The 22,325-nt window shown below is 43.0% G+C and overlaps 1 protein-coding gene across 1 annotated transcript; it reads left to right on the top strand.

Moving 5' to 3' along the window:
• The first annotated feature begins 1,198 nt into the window (after positions 1–1,198).
• Positions 1,199–20,157, top strand: angpt2b (angiopoietin 2b). The gene is made up of 9 exons (XM_058618486.1): positions 1,199–1,976; positions 6,246–6,401; positions 7,034–7,155; positions 9,092–9,324; positions 9,847–9,971; positions 13,017–13,118; positions 15,089–15,255; positions 18,387–18,517; positions 19,245–20,157. Exons 1-9 carry the CDS (start codon positions 1,659–1,661, stop codon positions 19,403–19,405), a joined length of 1,515 nt encoding a protein of 504 aa, XP_058474469.1. The 5' UTR covers positions 1,199–1,658; the 3' UTR covers positions 19,406–20,157.
• Positions 20,158–22,325: the final 2,168 nt, after the last annotated feature.

Genomic DNA, 22,325 nt, shown 5'->3' with positions numbered 1-22,325 from the left:
CAATCCTTCGTGTCATGTATACAAATGTGGGCGGTGTACATAAAATACATGTACACTGACCAAAACACAGGGGTTTAAAGCTGCCGGGTCATTAGGCGTTCACAGAACAGTGGTAGTGTGGAATGCTCGGGAGATAAGAGCCGTGGCCCCACGGTGCATGAAAAGTGTATGCAAGCTTAAGCAATCGTGAAAACTTGTCTCTGAATGGGATGTTGTTACGGGAATGAATGAATGAAAGTACTGTTTTTTTTTCCCTAACTGAGGCAAACAAATAGCCTTCGCGCTGGATGTGTTAAAGGGCAACGTTCTCTCATATTATCCTTGGATATTTTACTTGTCTTAGGTCAGTGGTGCTTCATCACTGTGTGAGAAATGAAATGAAGCAGGATGTACTCTAAGTGAACTTCTTGCCCTGCTGCACTAAGTCCATTCATACGACAATTTCATGAATAATCTGTGCTGTGATGTGAGTTGACAGTGAGGTATATGTAAAAGTAAAGATTCTTTACACTGAATGTTTTTTTTTTTTTTTACAATACATACAGTATATATATTTTATACTCGAGGGTTAATGAGCGTGTGACAAGGTGAGTGGAGACAAGAAGCATGCACGGTTCACACTACATCTACTAAGGCAGGAAATGAAGAGAGGCAGGAAGGTCACGGTCTAAAGTGACAGAAGAATAGGAATGAGTACGCAGACACGAGTGGACCGAGTGACTGAAAATATGAATGAGCGGCGTAAAACTCAAAACCGTGACAAACCGAGTACGAGGAGGAAATGGAAAAATGATGGGGTAGAAGGTTTTTTTTTGTTTTCCGACAGTGTTTGCCAAGATCATGAGACAAATCCTTGAAATTCACGGAGACGGAGCAAACCAAAAGCAAACCTATACATTTCAGGTGTAGGTAACTCGCAAACAATATTCTAAATAGTGTAGTACTTTTTTTTTTACATAGTTAAATTTAATTTAATTAATAAATCTTAGTACTAAGATTTTGAACCTAACTCAACGTTACTCAACAGAGTGGGAGTGAGGGAGAGAGGGAGGATGGGAGGGACCAACAAGTTGTCAGTCAGAGTTTTTGCTCGTGTGGTTGGTGGTACATATTTCTGTAACTTCCTCATCTAACCCCCGCAAACAGAAGTGCCATAGGAAGGAGGGAGAAAGTGAAAAAGGGGAAGGGAGGTTCAGTGATTTGTGCTTCTTGTGTGTGTGTGTGTGTGTAGAGGAGGAACACCTCTCTCTCTCTCTTTCTCTCTGCACTTTAAGAGCGTTACCACTTCAGCCAACATCCTGAAGCGGGCCACTCTCTACTCCACCCCTCCTCTTCTCTCTCCTCCAGAGCTATGCATGGACTCCAGCAGAGGAAGGCAGTGAGGAGAGCAACTTTTCAGAAGACAGACAAATGGTGGGAAGGGGATCTGCTGTCTTTTTTTACAGCGCAAGACTGACAATAGGAAGCAATCCTCCTTTCCTGTGTGTTTTCTGTGTAACATCAGCAGGATCAGCAACCTGTGGATGGAACAGCATAAAGGACAAGCAGCCAAAAGAGGAGAAGGGGGACACTGACACACAGGATACCTACCTGCTCACTCATCTGCTCTGCCTGTTGGAGTAACCTCCCTCTTGCTCTCTCCCTCTCCTCCCCCGGACATGGGCCGCCTGCTGGCCCTGGTCCTCGCCTACCTGGCCTACCTGTTGGCCATCGTCATCGGCTCGGAGCGTCAGCAGCACCGCGTGAGGCACGGCCCCTGCAGCTACACCTTTATCCTCCCCGAGGTTGAGCACTGCAATCCCTTAAAGGACTTCCAGGTCAGCAACACCCTGCAGCGAGACTCCCCATCGGAGGCCGAGCCGGATTTGAATCGGTCGAGGCAGGATAAGGCCCAAAAGGAGAGGCCTTCCTGGCAGGACAAGAAACTGGAGAGTCTGGAAAGTGCCATGGAGAATAACACCCAGTGGCTGCAAAAAGTAAGACCTGTGAACCGTAAACTAAAACAACCACTTTATCTCCTATCATCTAACTTGATCATGTTAAAATTTGCATTCCCATACACCTCACTGTAGCCTGCAGATCTTGTAACACAATCGTATTGGGGGGATTACAAAATTATTGTCAATGTAGTAAACTATTGGATAACATTTGACAGGCCTGAATTATTGATAAGCTCAGCGCTTTGCAGGGACTCCCTGGATACAATCTGAATGCACAACTAGCTCCATGACAACGCCTGCTGTAGGAGTATTTATGTGTATTTGAGACTACTGGGATATCAGAACTCCCTGTTGCAATAGCAGCAAACACAAGATAAAATAAATTTGCTAATCTCAAGTGTTGCCAAACATACCTCACACACGGTCAAACCTTCGAAACGAAAAAAACACCCGCACCCAAAAGGAAATAAGTACATGCAAACATGTGTTTTCGACTCGTGTTTCAGTTGATTTATAAGCCAATGAGGCCAAACTCTCCAGAGTTAAGTTTGAATAAATATGTACCGCAGTTTCTCCGTAAAATAAGTGTTTATCTGCGGGAGACACGTCGCTGCATGACTCCTGGCTGGGTTGTTACTCCTTGCAGTTCGGCTCCGATTGTGACGGAGTAAAACGATGAAAATGATTCGATTAAAAGTGCTTTCACAATAGTGTTTTCATTTCTAAGGTCATCGGGGCACAGAATCACTCAAATCAGTGTCTGGGACTGGCTGACTTACACGCCACCCTTCTCCGCCCGTCTCTCTCTATTCTTCTCTGCATCTCTCTCTGAATACGTGTGGAGGACACTAATCGCAGGGCTGATTATCAGTGTCGCGGAGAGTGTTTAGACTGGCCAACTGAAGGCAAACACGTTAAAAGGATTTGGAAAACGGGGGTTGTATGAACACCAGTGATCTTCCTGTGTTTTTCTCTGCCTTCCCTTTCCCTCGCTCTTTTCATGTTTTCTTTTCACTCTCTCGCTCTCGGCTTGATGAATGTTCCTCGTCTCACACCTCGGCTCATCAACCATCAGATCTGTAACTCTTTGTCTGTCTTATTCATGCTCCCCTGGCGCCCTGTTGGAAACACACACACACACACACACATGAAAAACACACTCAATTCCCCTGTGCACACTATGTCTGATGTTAAGTCTGTGAGCTGGAGACCGAGCTTCAATGGGAGGCATCCCAGGAGGCAACTCTTTATGTGTGTGATTCAGAGATGGAGAAAGAGAAACGCTAGGGAGAGACTTTTTCTCCTGCACACACATGTTGCCTGACATATTCTCACTCGCATCTTCTCATCACCAGCAACGGGACAAAACCCACCTTCACTTTCTTTTTTTGACAAATTCCTCCACAGAAAGTGTGGCATCAACCCCAAGATCCCGCCTTTCGACATGTCACTCCTACGCAGGCCAACGTGACTCATAAATGCTCATACCAAAGCTTTCCAACCTTTGACCTTAGATGGGAGAAGCCTTTCAGCACCTTGTGGAGCTCATTAAGCCCATCTGCATAACCCAAGATGACTTTGAGGCGCAAGCATGTCAGCGAAGCTTTGCACAGTCTCACTCAAAGCTCCACTGGGATGTTGCAACCATTACTTTGAGCCTTTCATCCAAACGTAGGAGTACACACACACATACACACACACTGCACAGAGGAATCTCCACCTGGATGAGTGCAAGGCTGCACTAATCCAGGGTGCAAGGCTGTGTCAATGTTAAAGTTGACTTATTACAGCAAAAACAGGAACATGAGAAAACTAGTTTTGTTTTCGACGTGCACTAACCCCTCGCAGCCCCCGTCAAGTCTATTCCGCTGCCTGGGGGGGTTTGGCAATCGGGATGTGAGCATGCCTCTGTTAGTACTTTTAAGATGTGCAGATTATGCTAATGCAGAAACAGGGCAGGGATTAAAGTGGCTCCCGTTGGTGACCTGATTTCTTGTATGTCCCCACATTACTTACACTATTACACTGTCCAGACGATTGTCTTTCATGCCTGGGATCCTTCCTCCATCTTCAATAAATTCAGATATTTTTCTACCTCACTTTGGAGCAGCCCAACAGCTGTCATCAGAGCACAATGGAGTTACAGTGAGCAGGGCCCACTTTTCGCAGATGTTAAATTTCCTGCGTTTCACCAAAAACTGTCAGAACTTCTTGGATGAGAGGAAACACCTTCAAGAAAAACTTCCAGTCAATTTGCTACAAACTCAGTGTGTTTATGACAATGTTTACCATGTTAATCGTGTTGGTTTATCATGCAAGCATTCTAACCTTAAGACAGAGTGCAGTTTAGGGTGATTGGAACGTCATTAGATGATTTAGAAGTGTTGGGAAAGTTTTTACTTGATGATGGATCAAAAAACTGGGGGAGTTGCCAAAGTTATTACAGTTTATCATGGCGGGAACATGAATTATTGTATCACCTCCATTCAGTACGTACAAATATCACACAAACTATAAATGTCAGTTTTTTTGAATCACCAAAAGAATGTTCAAGGAACTTCAAAGTCATTAGGATTTATAATTTTGACTGCTCTAGGGCAAGTGAAAAAAAAAAAAAAAAAAAGGCCTGCTTTTGGTACTACATGAAACACTTAACGTACAAAAAAACTACTTGGCGATCCATCCAAATTATTTTAAGACTAATGAAATGCAATCAAGCATTACATCTGGTGATGTGATGTCATTCGTGACACGTCACTTGCTTTTTCATTGCCAGAACAGTTGGGCTTCATAGTATAGTACCCGAAGGTCTCATACTTACTATGTAAAATGCCATGAGACAGTGTTTGTCGACCTAAAAGGAAATATTGGTTGCCATGTAATGTTTTCTTGATCGAAAATGGTGAACGTCAACAATATAATTGCTAAATCCGTTGGGTGAGCAGTGGTAGACTGAACAACCCTGGCTAAGGACAAATTCTTATGGGTTGTTATCACCCCCTGTCCCTCACACCCATTTCTTGGCGTGCCTACCACCAGAACACCCAGCAGATGAGTTTCCATCTTCATTAGTAACTACAGCTGAGAACAAATCTAAGTCTAGTGGCATAGCCATTAGGACATTATGATACAACTATGACTTCTCAGCACTGATCCCTCTTTTGTTCCTTTTAGACTAAAACATAAAAGAATCACAATACATCTCAGATGCGACTTATCTGCCAGCTTATATGACAGCGGCAATGAATGCAATTGGCAGAGGGAGACGACGTGTAGAAAGACCTCTGAATTACAGACGGCTGTAATAGGAACACTTTGGACAGGCAGACTGCGGGGGCTTACATGAGGCTGATTAATATGCAAGGATCTTTGGTTCCTCCATTGGATTTAGCTTTAATCAGTTTGGTAATCCATTCATTACCTTCATTACAGAGGGAGTTCTATCCCCCTGCTGTCTCAGCCACCCCAAAGACGGGGAATGTGAACAATGGATTTACAGACCAAGAGTGAGAAAAAGGGAAAGTTTGAAAGTGAAAGAGAGGGATTGAGAAAGTCAGGGACGAACAATCAATAGGTGATTTATCGACCGTACTGGGGGTGAGTATGGTTATAAAAAAAAAAAATATTGTAAGATTCTTGTGACAAGTGAGAATCATTGTCCTTTGGTGATGTACATTTGTGTTGGGGAAAAACTATTTTTCTGCACATAGCCTCTCATTAACTAGATCATTTTTTATGCTTTCCCCTCAGAGACCTAATTTTCCAGCCATGTAGTTTAATGAATGTAGTCTGATCTATTCTGCGCAGAAAAGTCATAAATATTAATGTTCTCGTGGTTCAATATTCTACTTTGCCTTATTGCAAAGGCACGGGCTGCTGACCATTAAGCGCCATACGATATTCCATCATTCTCAGCAGGGAAAGCAGTATTTGTCTTCCCCTCTGCTTTTGTTCAAACACACCACATTAATAAGAACATCTATTTATTGGAGCAAGCTGGGTGCCAGCCCATATTTTACTCCTGTTGCAACTTATGAATGCTTCTCTCTGTGAGCTTGTGATTGATTACAATGTGTAAACGACTGTCCCTGAGGTCTATCACATGAATATCGCCATGATGTTTCTCCTGTACTCCAATCTTACATTATCTTAATTACATAAGTTGGTAACTAGTGCATGCAAGTACCAACATACAGATCACAGCAAGTCGTCAGTCGTCGGGGACATTATCGAGTAAAGCGTGGGTTTTAATCTCAATCTGACATTGTGAATAATATGCCCAGGGTCTGTTTGCTCGCTTTACAGCTGGAGAACTTCATCCAGGAGAATGTGCGCTCTGGGATGGAGGAAATAAAGAGAACTGCGGTACACACCCAGACAGCAGCCATGCTCGAGATGGGAACCAACCTCCTCAGCCAATCAGCAGAGCAGACTCGCAAACTGACAGATGTCGAGACCCAGGTGAGCCCATCGTGGCGGATAGGACGAAAGCCCCCGGGCATAAAGCGCGTGCGGTCAGTCCAAAAGTACGAGTGCCTGGACCACAATGTCCCCAGTAAAATAAGTTTGGCGAAAAACCTAATTAAATGTAAATCAGAAATAACCCGCTGAGAAGCCGTGCCCAAAGGTGGTGGCAGCTGCTTTATAACAGCTGGTATTTGGTTGTGCGGGCTCTGATTGACACAATGAGATGAGCCCCACATCTGACAGCAAGCCAATTAAAACATAAAGCTCAGTAGCAGAGCACAGATGTGTCTTCAATCACACCACAGACCTGTTTTTACAGACTGGGCTGGTTTTGTTCACATGCTTTTTTTTTTTTCTGTTATCAAAGTTGAAACCTGAACAAACATCTAAGCGGCTTTGTTGGAGTTTTTGTTTTATCTGCGACTTCAAAACATGTCACAAAAAAGGGGCCAAAGTGATAACTCCGGCTAATATGTTTATTATAAGATCAAAAAAAATGAGCATCATGCAACAGGTCTTTGTTATACGAATGAATCCGCTCCATCTGTGTCTTCATCAACATGTCTCATCACTCCCATTTTCATAAATGCAAATATTTAATGAAGTTACTCTGTTGCAATCTGTAGGTGCTAAACCAGACAAGCCGCCTGGAGATCCAGCTGCTGGAGTACTCGCTCTTCACCAACCGGCTGGAGAAACATATTCTGCTGCAGACTCAGGAAATATCCAGCCTCAGTGATAAAAACAGGTGAGCAGACAAATTGCACAAGATTATTCAAATAAAAAATCTGCCAAAACAGTTGATGCTGATAATTCTGACACTGGATTTTACAAGTTTGTGTTGGAACAGTAGTTGGAGATTTGGAACAATGTGGGGGCCAAGTTATTTCGCCATTGATGTGATTGTTATTGCTCTCCAGAGATCATTAGCCGAGGACTGTGTTTTCCATTTATCTCTAAGGTAACGAACATTGAGGGTGCTGTTTTTCTTTGTCTGTTCCCATCCCTTCCCTGATTCAAAATACCCCGGCGGGGCTGCTGTGAGAAGCACAGAACACGTCTCTTCCTCTGCACCAAAGAACATTTTCTCAGGAAGAAAAAGCTCATTCTCAGAGAATAGCCACGGATTATATCTGTATATGTACACATATGAAACCAGTCCTTTTTGATACAACAACTGAAACAATTATGTTGAATGACTGAATATGATGTCAGCAACAAGGCACTTAACCACAATATAATGTGCATTGTGTGTTTTGCCAGTGCATGACAGGAGGGGTTTCCCATTCTTCTCTCCAGGAACACAAGGTCAGCTTGAGGCCAGCAGGGGTTAAGGACAGAGTGCTGGGCAGTGTGAATGGGAGTCGCTGTTTTCTATCTTTGTACGCGGTTTGTTGATCATTCCGTCCGTCTGTACCAAATGTGACAGGAAGAGCACAGTGCCCCAGCCCCAACACCTGTTACACATCAGGCCCTGCTTGGCCCTACTCTGCCCTTTGGCCCCTCCTCCTACAAGTTGGCTACTTGCGTCTGACATGAATACGTCTTCACAAGGGTAAACACCATGACAGGACGCATGAAATTAGAAAGGTCATAGTGGATTTGCAGCCAAGCAGCTGTGGAATAAAAGGGAGCTACGTACTGCAGTGTTTGTGTGTGTGTGTGTGTGTGTGTGTGTGTGTGTGCATCTGGGCTACTGCTGCTGGGCCTTAGGGCACAAAGCCTGTTTTTGAGCTACTGCCAAACTAAAAAGAGAGAGGCATGTTTGTTTTCATAAGAATTACATGTAAAATAGTGCTGGCAGGGAGCGCAGCACATAGCGCAGAGAAAGCAGACTAATAGCAATATCTATTTTACAACACAAATAATAAGACAAAATCACAAGCATACAGTAAAAGGGTAAACTGCCCAGAACGGGAACATGATCCTAAATACCATGTTTTTGTTAAAACATTGCTGCGCTGGTGGGTTGCTGCTGTGCTCTTATGAGTTTGACCGTCCTTCAAAAGCAAAACACACAGAACGGAGAACAATTTGTTAGCTTGCTTTGCCACATTTACCCCCCCCCCCCCCCCCCCGTAAGGGAAATATGAAATGGAAGTGATGTTACAAATGATTTGGATTGATCCAGTGTTCCTTCCAGGCCACATACAAAGTTACTACTTAAAGTGGAAGATTGAGGGTACACATTTAGTGTAGCAGCTGTGTACGCACAGGCCCGAAAAGTAGCTTGTTCAATCTGGTTCGCTGGATTGTTTCGATAAATAACTGCTGCAGAGTCATTAGTCAAAGCCATAAAGATCAGCCAGCAGGGATTTATGATCTTCATTTGGAGGTGGTGGTGGGTGGGGGGGTGTGGCACTCACACACACACACACACGAACACACACTGATCGAGCGGCATAACGCACAGGTCCATCTGTGAGTGCTGCTGCAATACAGGTGTTTATGTGATGTTAGCCCGATGAGGCTGTCATGTCATGTGTTCATTAGTCATCCTCGTGTAAATTTCCAGTGTAAAAGCCAAATGCTGAACGGATGGATTTTCCATCTTCACCCACTCTGCCCCGTCACAACCCAACATGCGTCTGAGCACTCGATGTAACAGTGCGTCTTATGGTCTTTACTTTCCTTGAGTGCGCTGTAGTATTATTATTATTATTATTTTTTTGCCCGTTTGACAGTTTTCTGGAGCAGAGGCTCTTAGCCCTGGAGGCGCGGCACGGGAGGGAGCTACAGGGCCTGCAGAGTGAAAAGCAGCAGCTTCAAGAGCTTCTGGAGAGGCAGAGTCGACTGGTGGGTCAGCTCCAGGGCGAACTGGGCAGCTCCACGCTTAACAGCACTTTGATTCAGAGACAGCAGGCCGTGCTCACAGACACTGTTCAGCAGCTGCTCACTATGGTCAGCCACTGCAATGGTAAGGAGAAGGCGGGGGGGCTTTTAATGAGCAGATTGTGCCGTCACAGTGTGATTTATTTTAAGAAAAATTGTAAACTCCATGCAAGAAGACCCGGGGCCTTCTTGCATAGAGTTTGCATGTTCTCCCCGTATGTGCGTGGGTTATCTCCAGGTTCTCCGGCTTCTTTCCACGGTTCAAAAACATGCAGATTTGAGGATTAGGCAAATTGGACGCTCTAAATTGACCGTAGGTGTGATTGTTTGTCTCTATGTGGCCCTGTGATGGACCGGCGAACTGTCCAGGGTGTACCCCGCCTATCACCCTATGTCTGCTGAGATTGGCACAGCTCCCCCCTGCAACCCTCGTGTGGAGGATAAAGTGGTAGAAGATGGAAAATATCTCCGGGAGCAGCCTGTGATTTAAAACACACTCCATACATGTATGCACAGTGTCTAATGCTACAAGAGATGGTCATGTTTGGGATTGGGATTAATCGTGTAGGCTGCCATCTGAAAAACACATGGTTGCCTGTTCTTGCAGAAATCTCCAATATGCCCAAAGAGGATTCGCTGCATTTCAGAGACTGTGCGGAGATCCTACAATCTGGAGTGGCAGAGAGTGGAATATACAGCATCCGCCTCCCCAACTCTACCCAGACTGTCAAGGTAGTACGTCTTTAAAGGTCACTGGCCTTTTCTTGCAAATATCACTTAACAGACTGTGACATAAAACTTTTTTTTCTTTTTTTTCTTGGGGGGGAGCATATTTTATCCATTTGTCTGGCTTGTATTTACAGTAGCACCGGGATCATTTCACTTGTATTAAAACTTAAAACATAATGGGACACTCACATACGTACATGCACACCACATAATGACATTTAGAGGGCTTCAGTTCCTTTTTTTTTTGGATCACAGTAAACAATAGAAGGACAAACTAGAATGAGGCAAGGGCAATTTGCTGTGATTTCTGGTTCAGGGCTTGATAGAAATGCCATGTTGGGTTAGAGAGAGCTGAAATAATAAGCAACAGGAGCGTTGTGCCCTGCAGGCTTCACCGTGAGTGGTAGTGCACTGCTGAATGCAAAAAGCTTAACAAGTACCTAAGCTGACCTGAAGTAGCTGGCATCTACCAGAGGGCTATCCTTTCTTTGAGTCACGGCTGGCATTCTTTGGCTTCACTCTCAAGAAAAAAAAAAAGAAAAAGATAACAGCTGCATTACTTTCAATCCACTTTGCTGGTTAGCCCAAACTCCCACTGACTCTTTGTTCCGCCGTTCTTCCTCTTCATTTCCTTTGGGCAAGGCAGCTACTTATTAGGCACGGCTGCCAACTGCAGCGAATATACATTCTCTGCGATTGCAAGTTAGCGCTCCTAAATCATTGCTGCTCTCAATCTATGCCATCTAATCCCACTGCGGCCGACAAGCTGGGTGGCTGCGTGGAAATAGGGCAGATACAAATTGGCCTATTTTCAAAGCCGAGACTGGGCTTCCTCAGTTGGACCGGAGACAAACGGCATACACATAAACGTATGTGATTTATCCCCGTTAACCCACATCATCCAACTTTTTAATTACTGTGGCTGTGACTAATGAAGACGTTCATTTATATAATGTTTCCTTATGCATACGTTTCAGATCTGTTCATGCACAGGACTTGGAAAATTGGAAAATAAAATATCACATTATCTTCTCCCCCACAGTTAATATGTTTAAATTATCCACATTTTTAAATTTTATTGTTATGGATTTTGTCCTTTAATGATTAAATTAAAGATCCGGTCTAAATCACAGTAATGACCACATTCAGGGAAATGACAGAAACGGTGAGAATCACATTTTCTGTAAGCAGTGGGATGCTTGTACGGCCGTAATGTGTGCTATTGCGGCTCTGAGGTAAAAGTCCTCAGTGCCTTTTGACCTAGATTCAGGTTTGTTTTGCTGGAAAAGTGCTGAAAACTTGTTTCCTTTCTAGCAGAAAATTGTGAGTCAAAATGCCAAAAGTGAGAAACCCGTACGGACTCTGTCCACGGCATCTGTACTGCGCGGCTGGATGAATTTAAGCAACCAGCAAAGCATATCAATTCAAGCGCATCAGTATTTATCCACACTGCATTTCTTAGACACTTGAGATCTATTATTCAAAGTAAAACGCCGTATTGATGTCACCAGCGCTGAGGTTAGGGCTATCTGCACAACCCTTTTGTAACTCCTTCAGTTACTAAAGGGGTCCTTCACTTTTTGTGTCTAATCTCTTCCCACCTCGGGGAGCAATTCACAGTCATTGAATCACAATACGCAAGGTATGTCCAGTTAAATCATAGTAAAACAAGTCCCTTAATAAGTCTCTATTACAACTACAATACATTCCTATTTGAGTTTCCTCACATATCTGCTAAACGTGCAGCCAAGTAAAAAAAAAAAAATGAATCACTGTGTGTAACCAAAAGATGAGGAGGAGATGCCTCCTCCTCAATCCTCACTCAAGGGGATAAGAAAACAAGCTGATATGTTAGTTTTTCTTTCCCACCTGGTATATTCTATTTAATGACACCATGAAATCTTACCCACTCTTTCATCCCTTATGCTTCCAATGCCTGCCTCAAATTATAGAGTGTTTTATTCCTTTTTTTTTTTTATTACTTTTTACAGACCACTTTGGTTCTTTTTTTTTTACGCCAAAATTGTAGGCCAAAGTCTTAGGCCCCCATTGGATTTGTTGATTTATCAACGATATAATGAAAACTCACATATAATTATTATTCAATCACATATCCAGAAAATAATGGGAAACATGAATGCAGTTTTAAAATGACAATTGTACAATTGTGTTTTTCCAAACTGTTTCATATAAGGAACCATTTTAAACTATATAACAATATATCGCAACAAGAGCAAATGTGTGCATAGTATAACATGTTTGAGTATTTCTGTGAGTTAAAGAAATGCTGTTACAGACTGTAACACCTTTTTTTACATAGGTCAAAGGCTGGGATAAAAAAAATCAGCAAATCTCCCACAATCCATGCAGTGTTCCAATCCAATCCAATCCAACTTTATTTGTTAAGCACTTTAAACAAACCACAATGGACCAAAGTGCTGTACAGAATAAAAAAAAAAAAAAAAAAAAAAGGCATTATACATTAAAGGTTCAAAATGAGATAAAACATCTTAAAATAAATTAGAATCAAAAACACAATAAGAATTAAAGAATTAGCAGCCATACAAAAAAAAAAAAAAAAAAAAAAAAACATGTGTTCTCCTCTCCAACAGCATTGGTTTTAAATGAACTTCCTTTCTCCATATTTGTTCCGTCCTCTTCTGTTCTCTCCCTTTCTCTCCCACCAAGGCGATTCCAACTCCTTCTTTCACACTTAACATAAAAATATTGTGCTCTTATTTTTTGTAATAAAAGGGGGCAAACTGTGAGACAAGAGTCTGTGGTCAAAGATTCTGTGGTCACTTCTCAGCAACTTTACAGGAATGTGGAACATTTTTAATCAACATTTTTGCTGCAGATTATACATTTTACTCACTAACTTTAAAATATTTACATCAGTCAATGTGCGGTGCCCTAGTGCCCCCCTACTGACCAACCGTCACTGGTAAAAGCACAACTCGATAAATCAACTGCATCCTCAGAAGATGTAAAAATGTACATTTGTTCAGTACTCAATAAACTTTGAGTTGTCCTTCCTTTTTATTCCAGGTGTTCTGTGATATGAAAACTAGAGGCGGTGGCTGGACGGTGCTGCAGCATCGGACCAACGGCTCAATCAGTTTTCAGCGCGGGTGGAGGGACTACAAAATGGTGGGTTCTTCAGACAGTGGCGTTGACGGGCATCACTATCAGCATAAGTGCTACGGCTCAGTGTTGTGGTGACTGAACAGGAAGTTCCAATAACTATCCATGGGTGGTTTGGCACGGAGAGGCATGGGAGGTGACGGGCCTGTGATGATGTGATCCCAGGTGACCTGTGGTTGTTGTATTTGGCTGCCCTGGTGTTTTCTACCACCGCCCCGTGTTATTGCACCTGCTCTTTCCCCCCCGTCCCTGTTCTCCCACACATGCAATACACATGAAGTTTTTTTTGTTTTTTTTATTTATATTTACATTTCTCCACATCATCTCAATACTGTTTGAGCAACAGACTAAAACAAATGCTCGAGAGCCTGCGATCTGAGTCTGTGTTAAAATCCACAGCGATCACACGAGCGGGGCTGTTTTTGGGTTTCTTTTTGATTGAGCAGCAAATGATGTCTCACCCATGCCAAACAATCAGTTGACACAGCTTGCATTTGAAATGAAATGCAAAGAGGACGGAGAAAGAGAGAGTGACGGGGAAAAAAAACAAAAAAAGAAAACAGCTTTAAAAACTCTATAAAGAACAATATTTTTACAAGTGGATTATAAATATTTGCTTCCAGTTCAGTTGGGGCCGTGGGACCACGGGGGCCCCATAGATGGCAGATAACATATGTACTAAAATGCTTCACTGCTCCGGGCGACTCTTTATAGCCTCAGAGGCTGAGGTCGGTGTTGATCAAAGGTTGCAGCGAGACAGATGAAATGATAAATGTGACTCTCGAACATACATTCACTCGCGCTTTTACAAAAAGTAACAATGAGAGAGTCTGACAGCTGGGGAAAAAGTGGCTTAGAGTCCAAAGGGGTAAACAAGGACAACATGAGGACCCTCTGTGCTCAAACAGACTCAGAATGATTCAATTATTATTATTATTATTCTTTTGCTTTGATAATGCAATAACACGTGCAGTCACACTTAATGCTTATACCTTATATCAACTCACATCAGTCAAAGCAGTATCGTACACTTGACAGGCCTCTGACATGAATTCAATCAGCGCTGCATTGCATGCCCGTTCTCGTCAGCAGTCTCTTTGAATGGAACATTGTGTGTCATTGCATGATCTCCTCGGAGTGACAACCTCCATTCCCGCTGGAAACTATTTCTGTCAAAGCCGCCTTCAAATCCACGATTTTTTCCATATCAATTTTCAATTCACACTGCTATTGTCGTAATGAAATTGTGTCTGTGTTGCTGCGGCTTTCACCGGTAAATGTGATTTGAAATCACGTGGCGTTTCTCCATTCTGTAACTGGTGCTTTCGGTTTCATCATCAAATAATTGAGAAATCTTGGAAAGGTGAGCCTTATAGAACAGCTTTAATGCTTGCAGGGTTTGAGCGGTAACGGTCCGTGTGGGGTGTGCGGAGTGGACTTTAAGTGGCACTAAACTGACCACTAAAAATAAAGCTAACATAACACGGCAACTGAAAATGCTGGAAATTGAGAAATTATTACGTTACGCTGAAGAATAAAGAGTGTCTCTTTGTTCGAGTCAAATTCAAAGTTGACTGATTGACTGCTGTTCATTACTGGGATTAATATATTATGTCATATTTTTCTTTTTTGCCATTATTCTAATCATTACATTTAGTAATTTAGTTATAAAGAAACTGCTGTTGAGTCATGCCCTCAAAACAAAGTCAACGATATGGTCTCAGCTACACATCCAGGTGCAACATTGAAGGAATATTAGGGTAAATTAATGTCTCAATTGACTGACACCTTTGGTTTGGGAGAGGGATATCAGTGAACTATCTAGGGCCATCGAAAATGATAAATGTGAGTTTTCTAAATTGAGGTCAGTTTTAAAAGTAACTCCAAAAAAACACTTGGCAGCTCCCTGGTAATATCACCGCCCTTGATGGAATATTAACTCCTCTATTGTTTCACCGTCTTTGTGTTTGTTCCAGGGCTTTGGAGAGCTGTCTGGGGAACACTGGCTGGGAAATGATATCATCCACAAGCTGACAAGCTCCCAGGAATACAGTCTGCATGTCCAGCTGAAAGACAGAGAGGGGAACGAAGCCTTCTCGCATTACGATCGCTTCCACATTGACGGAGAGGACCACAACTACAGGTAACCGCACAGCGTAACTTATATTATTGAGTTATTTTTATTCGTATAACCAAATTTTACTTGCGAGTCATGTAAGCTTGGACCATAGTTCATCCATCCGTCTTCTACCACTTTATCCTCCACATGAGGGGGGGGAGCTGTGCCAACAACCATCCAGTCTCAACTACAGTCAATTTAGGGCACATGTGTCAAACTGGTGGCCCGGGGGCCCCATGTGGCCCTCCAATCGATTACATGCGGCCCGCATACCACTGTGCGAGGTGATGGAATAGAAACAGAATATAAGACTAAATGTATTTGCCGGCAATATTTTTATAATAGTAATAAGACATTCGGTTGTAATCATTGCTTTATTAAATGTATTACACTCAACATGAAATTACATATATTTAAGCTGTTTTTATCACAATTACCCTCGTCATTATTTGCTAAATTTCCAATTTAATTCTCCATTTTTGTGCATCATAAATATGTTTTTATTGTGAACCATTTTATATCAAAACAAGCACTTTTACTTTGCAATTCTGTCTAATATCATAATGAATATATTATATTGCCCACCGGCTATAAATATTTGTTTTTCCACTTTCTTTCCTCTATGTCGGCCCCCGCTTGACCAGACTAGATGCTCATTGGCCCCCAGGTCATTTGAGTGTGACACGCCTGATTTAGGATGTCCAATTTACCTGAACCCCATATTACATGTGCTTGGACTGTGGGAGGAAGCTGGAGAACCCGGAGAAAACCCACACACACGGGGAGAACATGCAAACTCCGTGCAGAAAGGCCCTTGTTCCGATCGGGTCGCGAAACTGGGTCTACATTCTTAAAATCACTTTTTTAACAGTAAGACTTGACATAGAAGTACACACCAGTCTCTATTTAAATTCTTACCTCATCAGAAATTGTAGACGAATAGGACAATAATGGAAGTGCTTTGTGTCTGTTGTGAAAGGTATAATTATAATGTAGTTCGACCTCTTCAGTAGCTGCCTCCCATTAGGTTTTACGGCTCTTAAACTCGCGGCAGATTAGAAATAGTTTGTATTCCTTTCTCTTCTCTTCCGTGCGCTTTCTTGCCTGCGAGCAGTGAAGTTTAAGAACCACTTGGACCGCCCTTTAATCATGCCATTCAAAATGATGAGCTCAACGGAGGGCACGCGGCCACTTTTCATCTGCCGCCATTACCATTTCGCCCATGCAAAGTTGCCCCAAGGGGAGCCACATCCACTGGAGTATCAGAAGAACACTCTGCCATACCTGCTCCTGCCAGGAACTGACAACTCAGACAAAGCTCCAGTAACCCAGCAATCACTAACAAGATTACGCGTGGGTGTCCTGAAGCCATGCTTTCCCCTCCAAAACAGACAGGCAGAATCAAAAATAAACCAGAATAGTTTAGTTTCAATTTCATAGAAATTCACAGCGACCCGCCCCCGAGACTGATGCCCTGAGAGATCTCGAATCGTAATTGCACGTGGGTGTCTGCTTTCCAAGATCCCTAATATTCCGGCAAATTGCGTTTGCCTGAGTTTGTTCCACGTGAATTAGCGCAATGAAAGTCAATATTTCGCAAAATGTTGCTGTGGGCTACACCGTGTGAGGTGAAGCACCTGAGCGAATATAATCGTCTCTCCGTATAGCTGCTACCTCTGAGATCATGTTGGGTTTAACTGGTTCAAGATGCACCAGCTTTGCTGTTACTGTGGCTTCTTCGGGAGGGTTTCGATGATAAATCCCACGCTTTCAACTGTGGTTTCTGTGAAGCCAGTCAGCCGCAGCAGTCCCGCTTCTCAGCTCCGTCTCGTGTGTTCCCCAGAGCAACACGGAGGTCCTCACCTAAATCTCATTAATATTATTCATACATTAATCATCAGCATGACAGACCACTTTCCCCATTTGACTTAGCCAAGAATAGCTGTTCTTACAGTAAAACCAATGGTGTGCTTTCCTTGTAAATGTAACAGAATATATATTTTTTTTTATTAAAAGGGATGAAATAACAATATGAAGACACAGGCACCTTGAAAATTGACCAGTGTGTGGTTTGTGGTGTTGGTGGATGAGCTGGACTAATTCATCGGGACGTCGTGGCTCAGTTCACGGGTCACCCTTTCCAATAGGATATCCTGTATCCTGTGGTCGCCGTCCTGTCTCATATGATGCTTTTCAAATCACCAATCGTCATGAATAGAAAAACCTCAAATCCCAAAAAAAGTCCACTCTCTTTCGCTTCTATTCCATATTTGCTCTCCATCCCTGACACTCTCATTTCAAACTCTTGTTTTGCTGCCTCTCATGGTGTGAACTTACAAATTCAGAGTGGGTTCTTCGGGCAGGATCCTTCACAGACGGCGCGCCCCAGGTTACAGGGGGGTGAGGAGGTGGCGGGCATATAACTCATGGTTCTAAGTAGACAGAGCGACAGGACAGAGGAGAAAGGCCAGACAGCAGCGCTGACCTCCTTGTCTGCTTTCTTCGAACCAGTAATGCCACACAGACAGTTGGACAGATACTAAAACCACCCACACATGCACAAAGACTCCGCTGCTCTGCTGCTGTAAGGTTGCTCTCAGACTGCTTGATTTGCTTCCTGTAGGACAGCATGGAAGAAAAATAATGACAAGTTCAAAAGGTTCACTTTTTGTAGCAAGAGGAGATAATATAATTTAACACAGAGCTGGTTTTGGTTTGATGAGTTTTATCCAAAAAACACCCTTCTACATGAGACAGATCTTAAAACCCTGCCTTTTTTTTTCTTTTCTTTTTTAAAAAAATATGGACTCTTACAATCTACACACAAACCGACTGTAGTTCACAGTAAAACACATCTACAAACGGTCTAAATGCGAGAAATAGACGGGGTTGAACCACCGACTCCTACATGCTGCCTCTCTCACTCCCTCAGCATCTCAGCTCTGATCTCAGATCTAATCTCAACACATTAGATGATTTCAAAGACACTGAAGCTCAAAGGGTTTTTTTTTTTCAGGCAGCAACCAAATAACTGCCATTTGGAGCTGCCAACCAGCAATGTTTTCCCAACAGAGCTTTTAAATAATATATAGAGGAGCCTGGGGCTGAGCTTTTGTGCTCAAATTCTTTGCAATTTTTCCTCCCTCTGAAACCAGCCTCCACGCCGAGGGCTTCAGCGGTACAGCTGGACGGACAAGCAGCCTCACCCACTCGGGCACCCAATTCAGCACCAAGGACAGAGACAATGACCAATGCACCTGCAAGTGTGCACAGCTTGCATCAGGAGGTACACAGCCACCCTCTACTCCTCTCAGTCTGCCTCTCCTTACAGTATAACCTGTCTTGTTAAGCATTTGTGTCCATCGCCTTGTAAATGTCCTGAAGTGCATTTCATTTCTCCTCCAAATCAGTATAAAGTTACTGCGGACTAATGGCGCTTTTCCACCAGCACGGCACAGTGCGGTTATCTTGCATTTCCATTAGTGATAGTACCTGGTACTTTGTGCCGTCACAGGAAGAGGCGACACAAGATACAAGAATCAAGAATCGGCTTGATTCCGAAAGACTTAACAATGCCAAAAAACGTGGGTTAATCTCTCATCATTTAGGAGGAGCGTGTTTAGCGACAGCACTGTTGAAAGCGGCAATAGCTGTCGCTGTATTTCAGTCCAGTGACTGTGTCAGACGGAGTCTGTGCTCCGGTCATGCAGGAAGTACTATACAAATCATTTTAATTAACTGATTCTAATGATTCAGTTACACTGAAAACAACTGCTTTACAAGTCACTAGTCACTCGTTTGTGTGTGGAAAAAACTCAGGGATGACTCCGCCCACGTTGAGGATGTACACAAACTAAACTGTGCTGTGCCAAGGCGAAGCGAGTCGAGCTGAGGCCATAGGTGGAAAAGGGGCTTAAGTCACGCTGTACGCTTGGGTGTTACAGTTCACGACCTCAGATTTAATCAATTCCGACTTCTCCCTTGACCTCTCCGGCACATTTCCCCTTTTCCAGGTTGGTGGTTTGAGGCCTGTGGTCCATCGAACCTGAACGGCATATATTACCCCGCCACGTCCAGTGTGGTTCGCTACAACGGCATTAAATGGTACTATTGGAAGGGTCCCAATCTGACGGCAACTATGACGACTATGATGGTGCGACCGGCAAATTTCTGATGGCTCGTTCATGGCGTGGCACTCCGAAGAAGCACACGTCACCTTCTGTAAAGATACGCACAAAGCAGTTATATTTTGGGAGGACATTTAAATCGGACCATTTCTTTTTCCAGCTTCTGGACATTGGAAGGGTACTTTCACAACTGCCTGTGGACACACACACACACACACACACTCTCAGCAAAGGACTGTCCTGAGTGAGGAATTGCATTAACAAAATCTATGTACCATGGTTTCCAGTCTTTATTTTAATGTGTTTAGCTGGAAGAGGTCGGACAGTATGGTATGTTGTGGTGTCTGAATTCAATAGATTCACATACAGTTATTTGTATTGTTTACCTATTGTTTACTACTTTACATAATAGTGTATATTTAAAAAAATATCAATTTCACACTAAAGTCTTTATTAACTCTGTATAAAAAGCCTGTTTCAATACATAACTCTCCCTGTGACTGTAAGTGACTATATTCCAGTAGACTCAGAAGCATTGCTGCTTATTTTAAAACGTTACTTTACAATCCACAAACAATACATTATTAGATAACCTACAGTGCCTTCACTTGTTTACACAACAGCATAAAGAAGTCATGCCTCTCCTAAAACTTTATTATGTCAGAGATTTGCTTCATAAAGGCACAGTGTGCACTTTCACAGTGATGATCTGCTTAAAAAAGGAAATGTCTATCATTTGGGAACAAAGCTGTAAATGTTTTTTTTTACTTTGATGAAACAATAAAGTCCACACATAGTATTTGGTGCTTCTAACACACGTTTCGTTGCAAGCTATACATAAACATAAACATGCTGGACTCGGGAAGTCAGACAAGGACCGCCTTGCACCATTGGTCTGATGAATTACCCAATAACACCGGGGCAGTGGTACCCATTAGAAAGCGGATGGGTTTTACCTCAACAAACAGTGACCTGCGCCTGCCTGTACACGCCTGAGACGGCAGCCGCTGCTCACCGGAAGACGTCACGCGAGGATAACGGCTCCCTGGTTCACCGGAGGACAGAGTGGTTGTCTGCTCAATACATGTTGATTCTTTGATTTGTAAATGCAGAGTATTTCCCAAGTGCTGTTGAACAGAGCAAAGAATTTTTAACACAACTTTTTCAAACATCCTGCAGTACTATTTTGGATACTTGACTTTGAAATTAAATGATTCCACAAATACCGAGTCACAGTCCTTGACACTTGTGATGAATTTGTATATCCTTGTCCCATCAACAAACGCTCAAACGCTTACTGGAGATGTTATACTGTGTGTAAATGGGGAGTCGGACCCTCCGTTTTAACTTGATTTTTAAAGTTTTGAGCATGGCTCGATGAAAAGGTCAGTTCTTAAGGGCGTTCGTTTTTGGTTTTTGTGGAATTTTATTTAATTTCTGTGTGCAAAGCTGCGTTGCTTTGCTCTGTTTAACAGCACTTGGGAAATACTTTGAAAACAATGACATTTTCATAAGGGCAGGGGGGCTCATCATTTCGTCCTCAACTGCATAGGAGTTTCGATATGTCTTGCTTATTGAAGTGAGCGTCGCGCGTGTGCTTTCCGATTACGGCAAAATGGATACTAAACAAAACTGTGCATGGCTTTATTGACTTCCTGAAGGACTCCTCCTGATTTACCGCTGAAACGGGCAACACGCAGGCGCCGCTTACAACGGTAAAAACTACTCAGAGAGATAACGGCACTGCTACTGTGCCCGTCTGTGTCTTAAATTGTGCGCGCATGAATATAGGATGCAATCACGCGAGAATCTGTGAGGAAGCGGAAAAATATCATTACACGTGGACGGAGCGCTGGTGGCTATAAATACACAAAGTCTCCTCGACTTGACTTGAGCAGCGTATTGTAAACGCGTCCACACAAACGCACACACTAACGCACGTGCTCGGCGTGCATGCTGTGACCCCATTGCTAAACAAGTTTATTACGACCTCCAAGGGCTGGACAGGCGATAGATCACAGCAGGGGGGGGAGGCCAGGGGTGAATCCATCAAAGTGACTTTAATAAAGACCACTTGATTTGGCCTGCTGGCTCAACAGATAAAATGGGTGTTTTCAGGTCCAGTGAAGCCGACCGGCGTCTGGGCTACAATGCATCTCTACTTGTCCCTGTTTATTAGATGGGTTACTTGTACGCAGAGAGAGAGAAAGACAGAGGAATTCTCAATATGTGCCTGACTGATTATGTATACACTTTAGCAGTGAGGAAAAGTGTGGTAGTCGTTCTTGTTAATTTGATTTCCTTCCTTCAAACCGAAAATGTCAAATGGAAGTTTAGAGTTCATTTCTTTTACGCCCTCCGTGCATGCCGTTTGTTGTATTCACTCAGGGTGGTGATATATGACTGGAATGTGCAATGTATGAAATGCATCAAAGTCGTTTTTTTACTTGCTCGACGGAAACGTGGGGAGAGCTTTCTTTTCTTCCCCAGAGAAAAATCAATACTGATCTAATGGCAGAGCAAATTTGAAATTAGCTTAGTTTGGCATAACCCCCCCCCCCCCCGGATAAAAAGACCAGACGTGAGCTCGGACATGTCTGAAGGCATCGCATACAAGTCCACAAACACACACAGTTTTGAAGGTGATCAGTCTGCGTTTGCTTTATTTTTTACAGCTGTACAGACATTAGCTATAAGAACATCATTTATTTTCTAAAACTCAACATTTTTGGGTTTATTTGCATGAACCTATCAACCTCAGTTGATGTGACCCAGTCTAACTGCATCTTTCCGGTTTGCCAGACAGTGAAAATGACAAGTAACAACTTTTTAGTTCAATTAAAATCCCGATCAAATCCTTATTAGTATCTGCAGATGTCCCCACAAAGCATTTCAATACAACTAAACCTAAAGAGATGGAGAGGAAGATAAGTGTTTTTTAAGGGTGGGTGGAATGGCAGAAGAGGG

This window comes from Solea solea, chromosome 20, assembly GCF_958295425.1.
Source record: "Solea solea chromosome 20, fSolSol10.1, whole genome shotgun sequence".
NCBI lineage: Eukaryota > Metazoa > Chordata > Actinopteri > Pleuronectiformes > Soleidae > Solea > Solea solea.
This window is presented reverse-complemented; position numbering and strand designations above follow the sequence as displayed.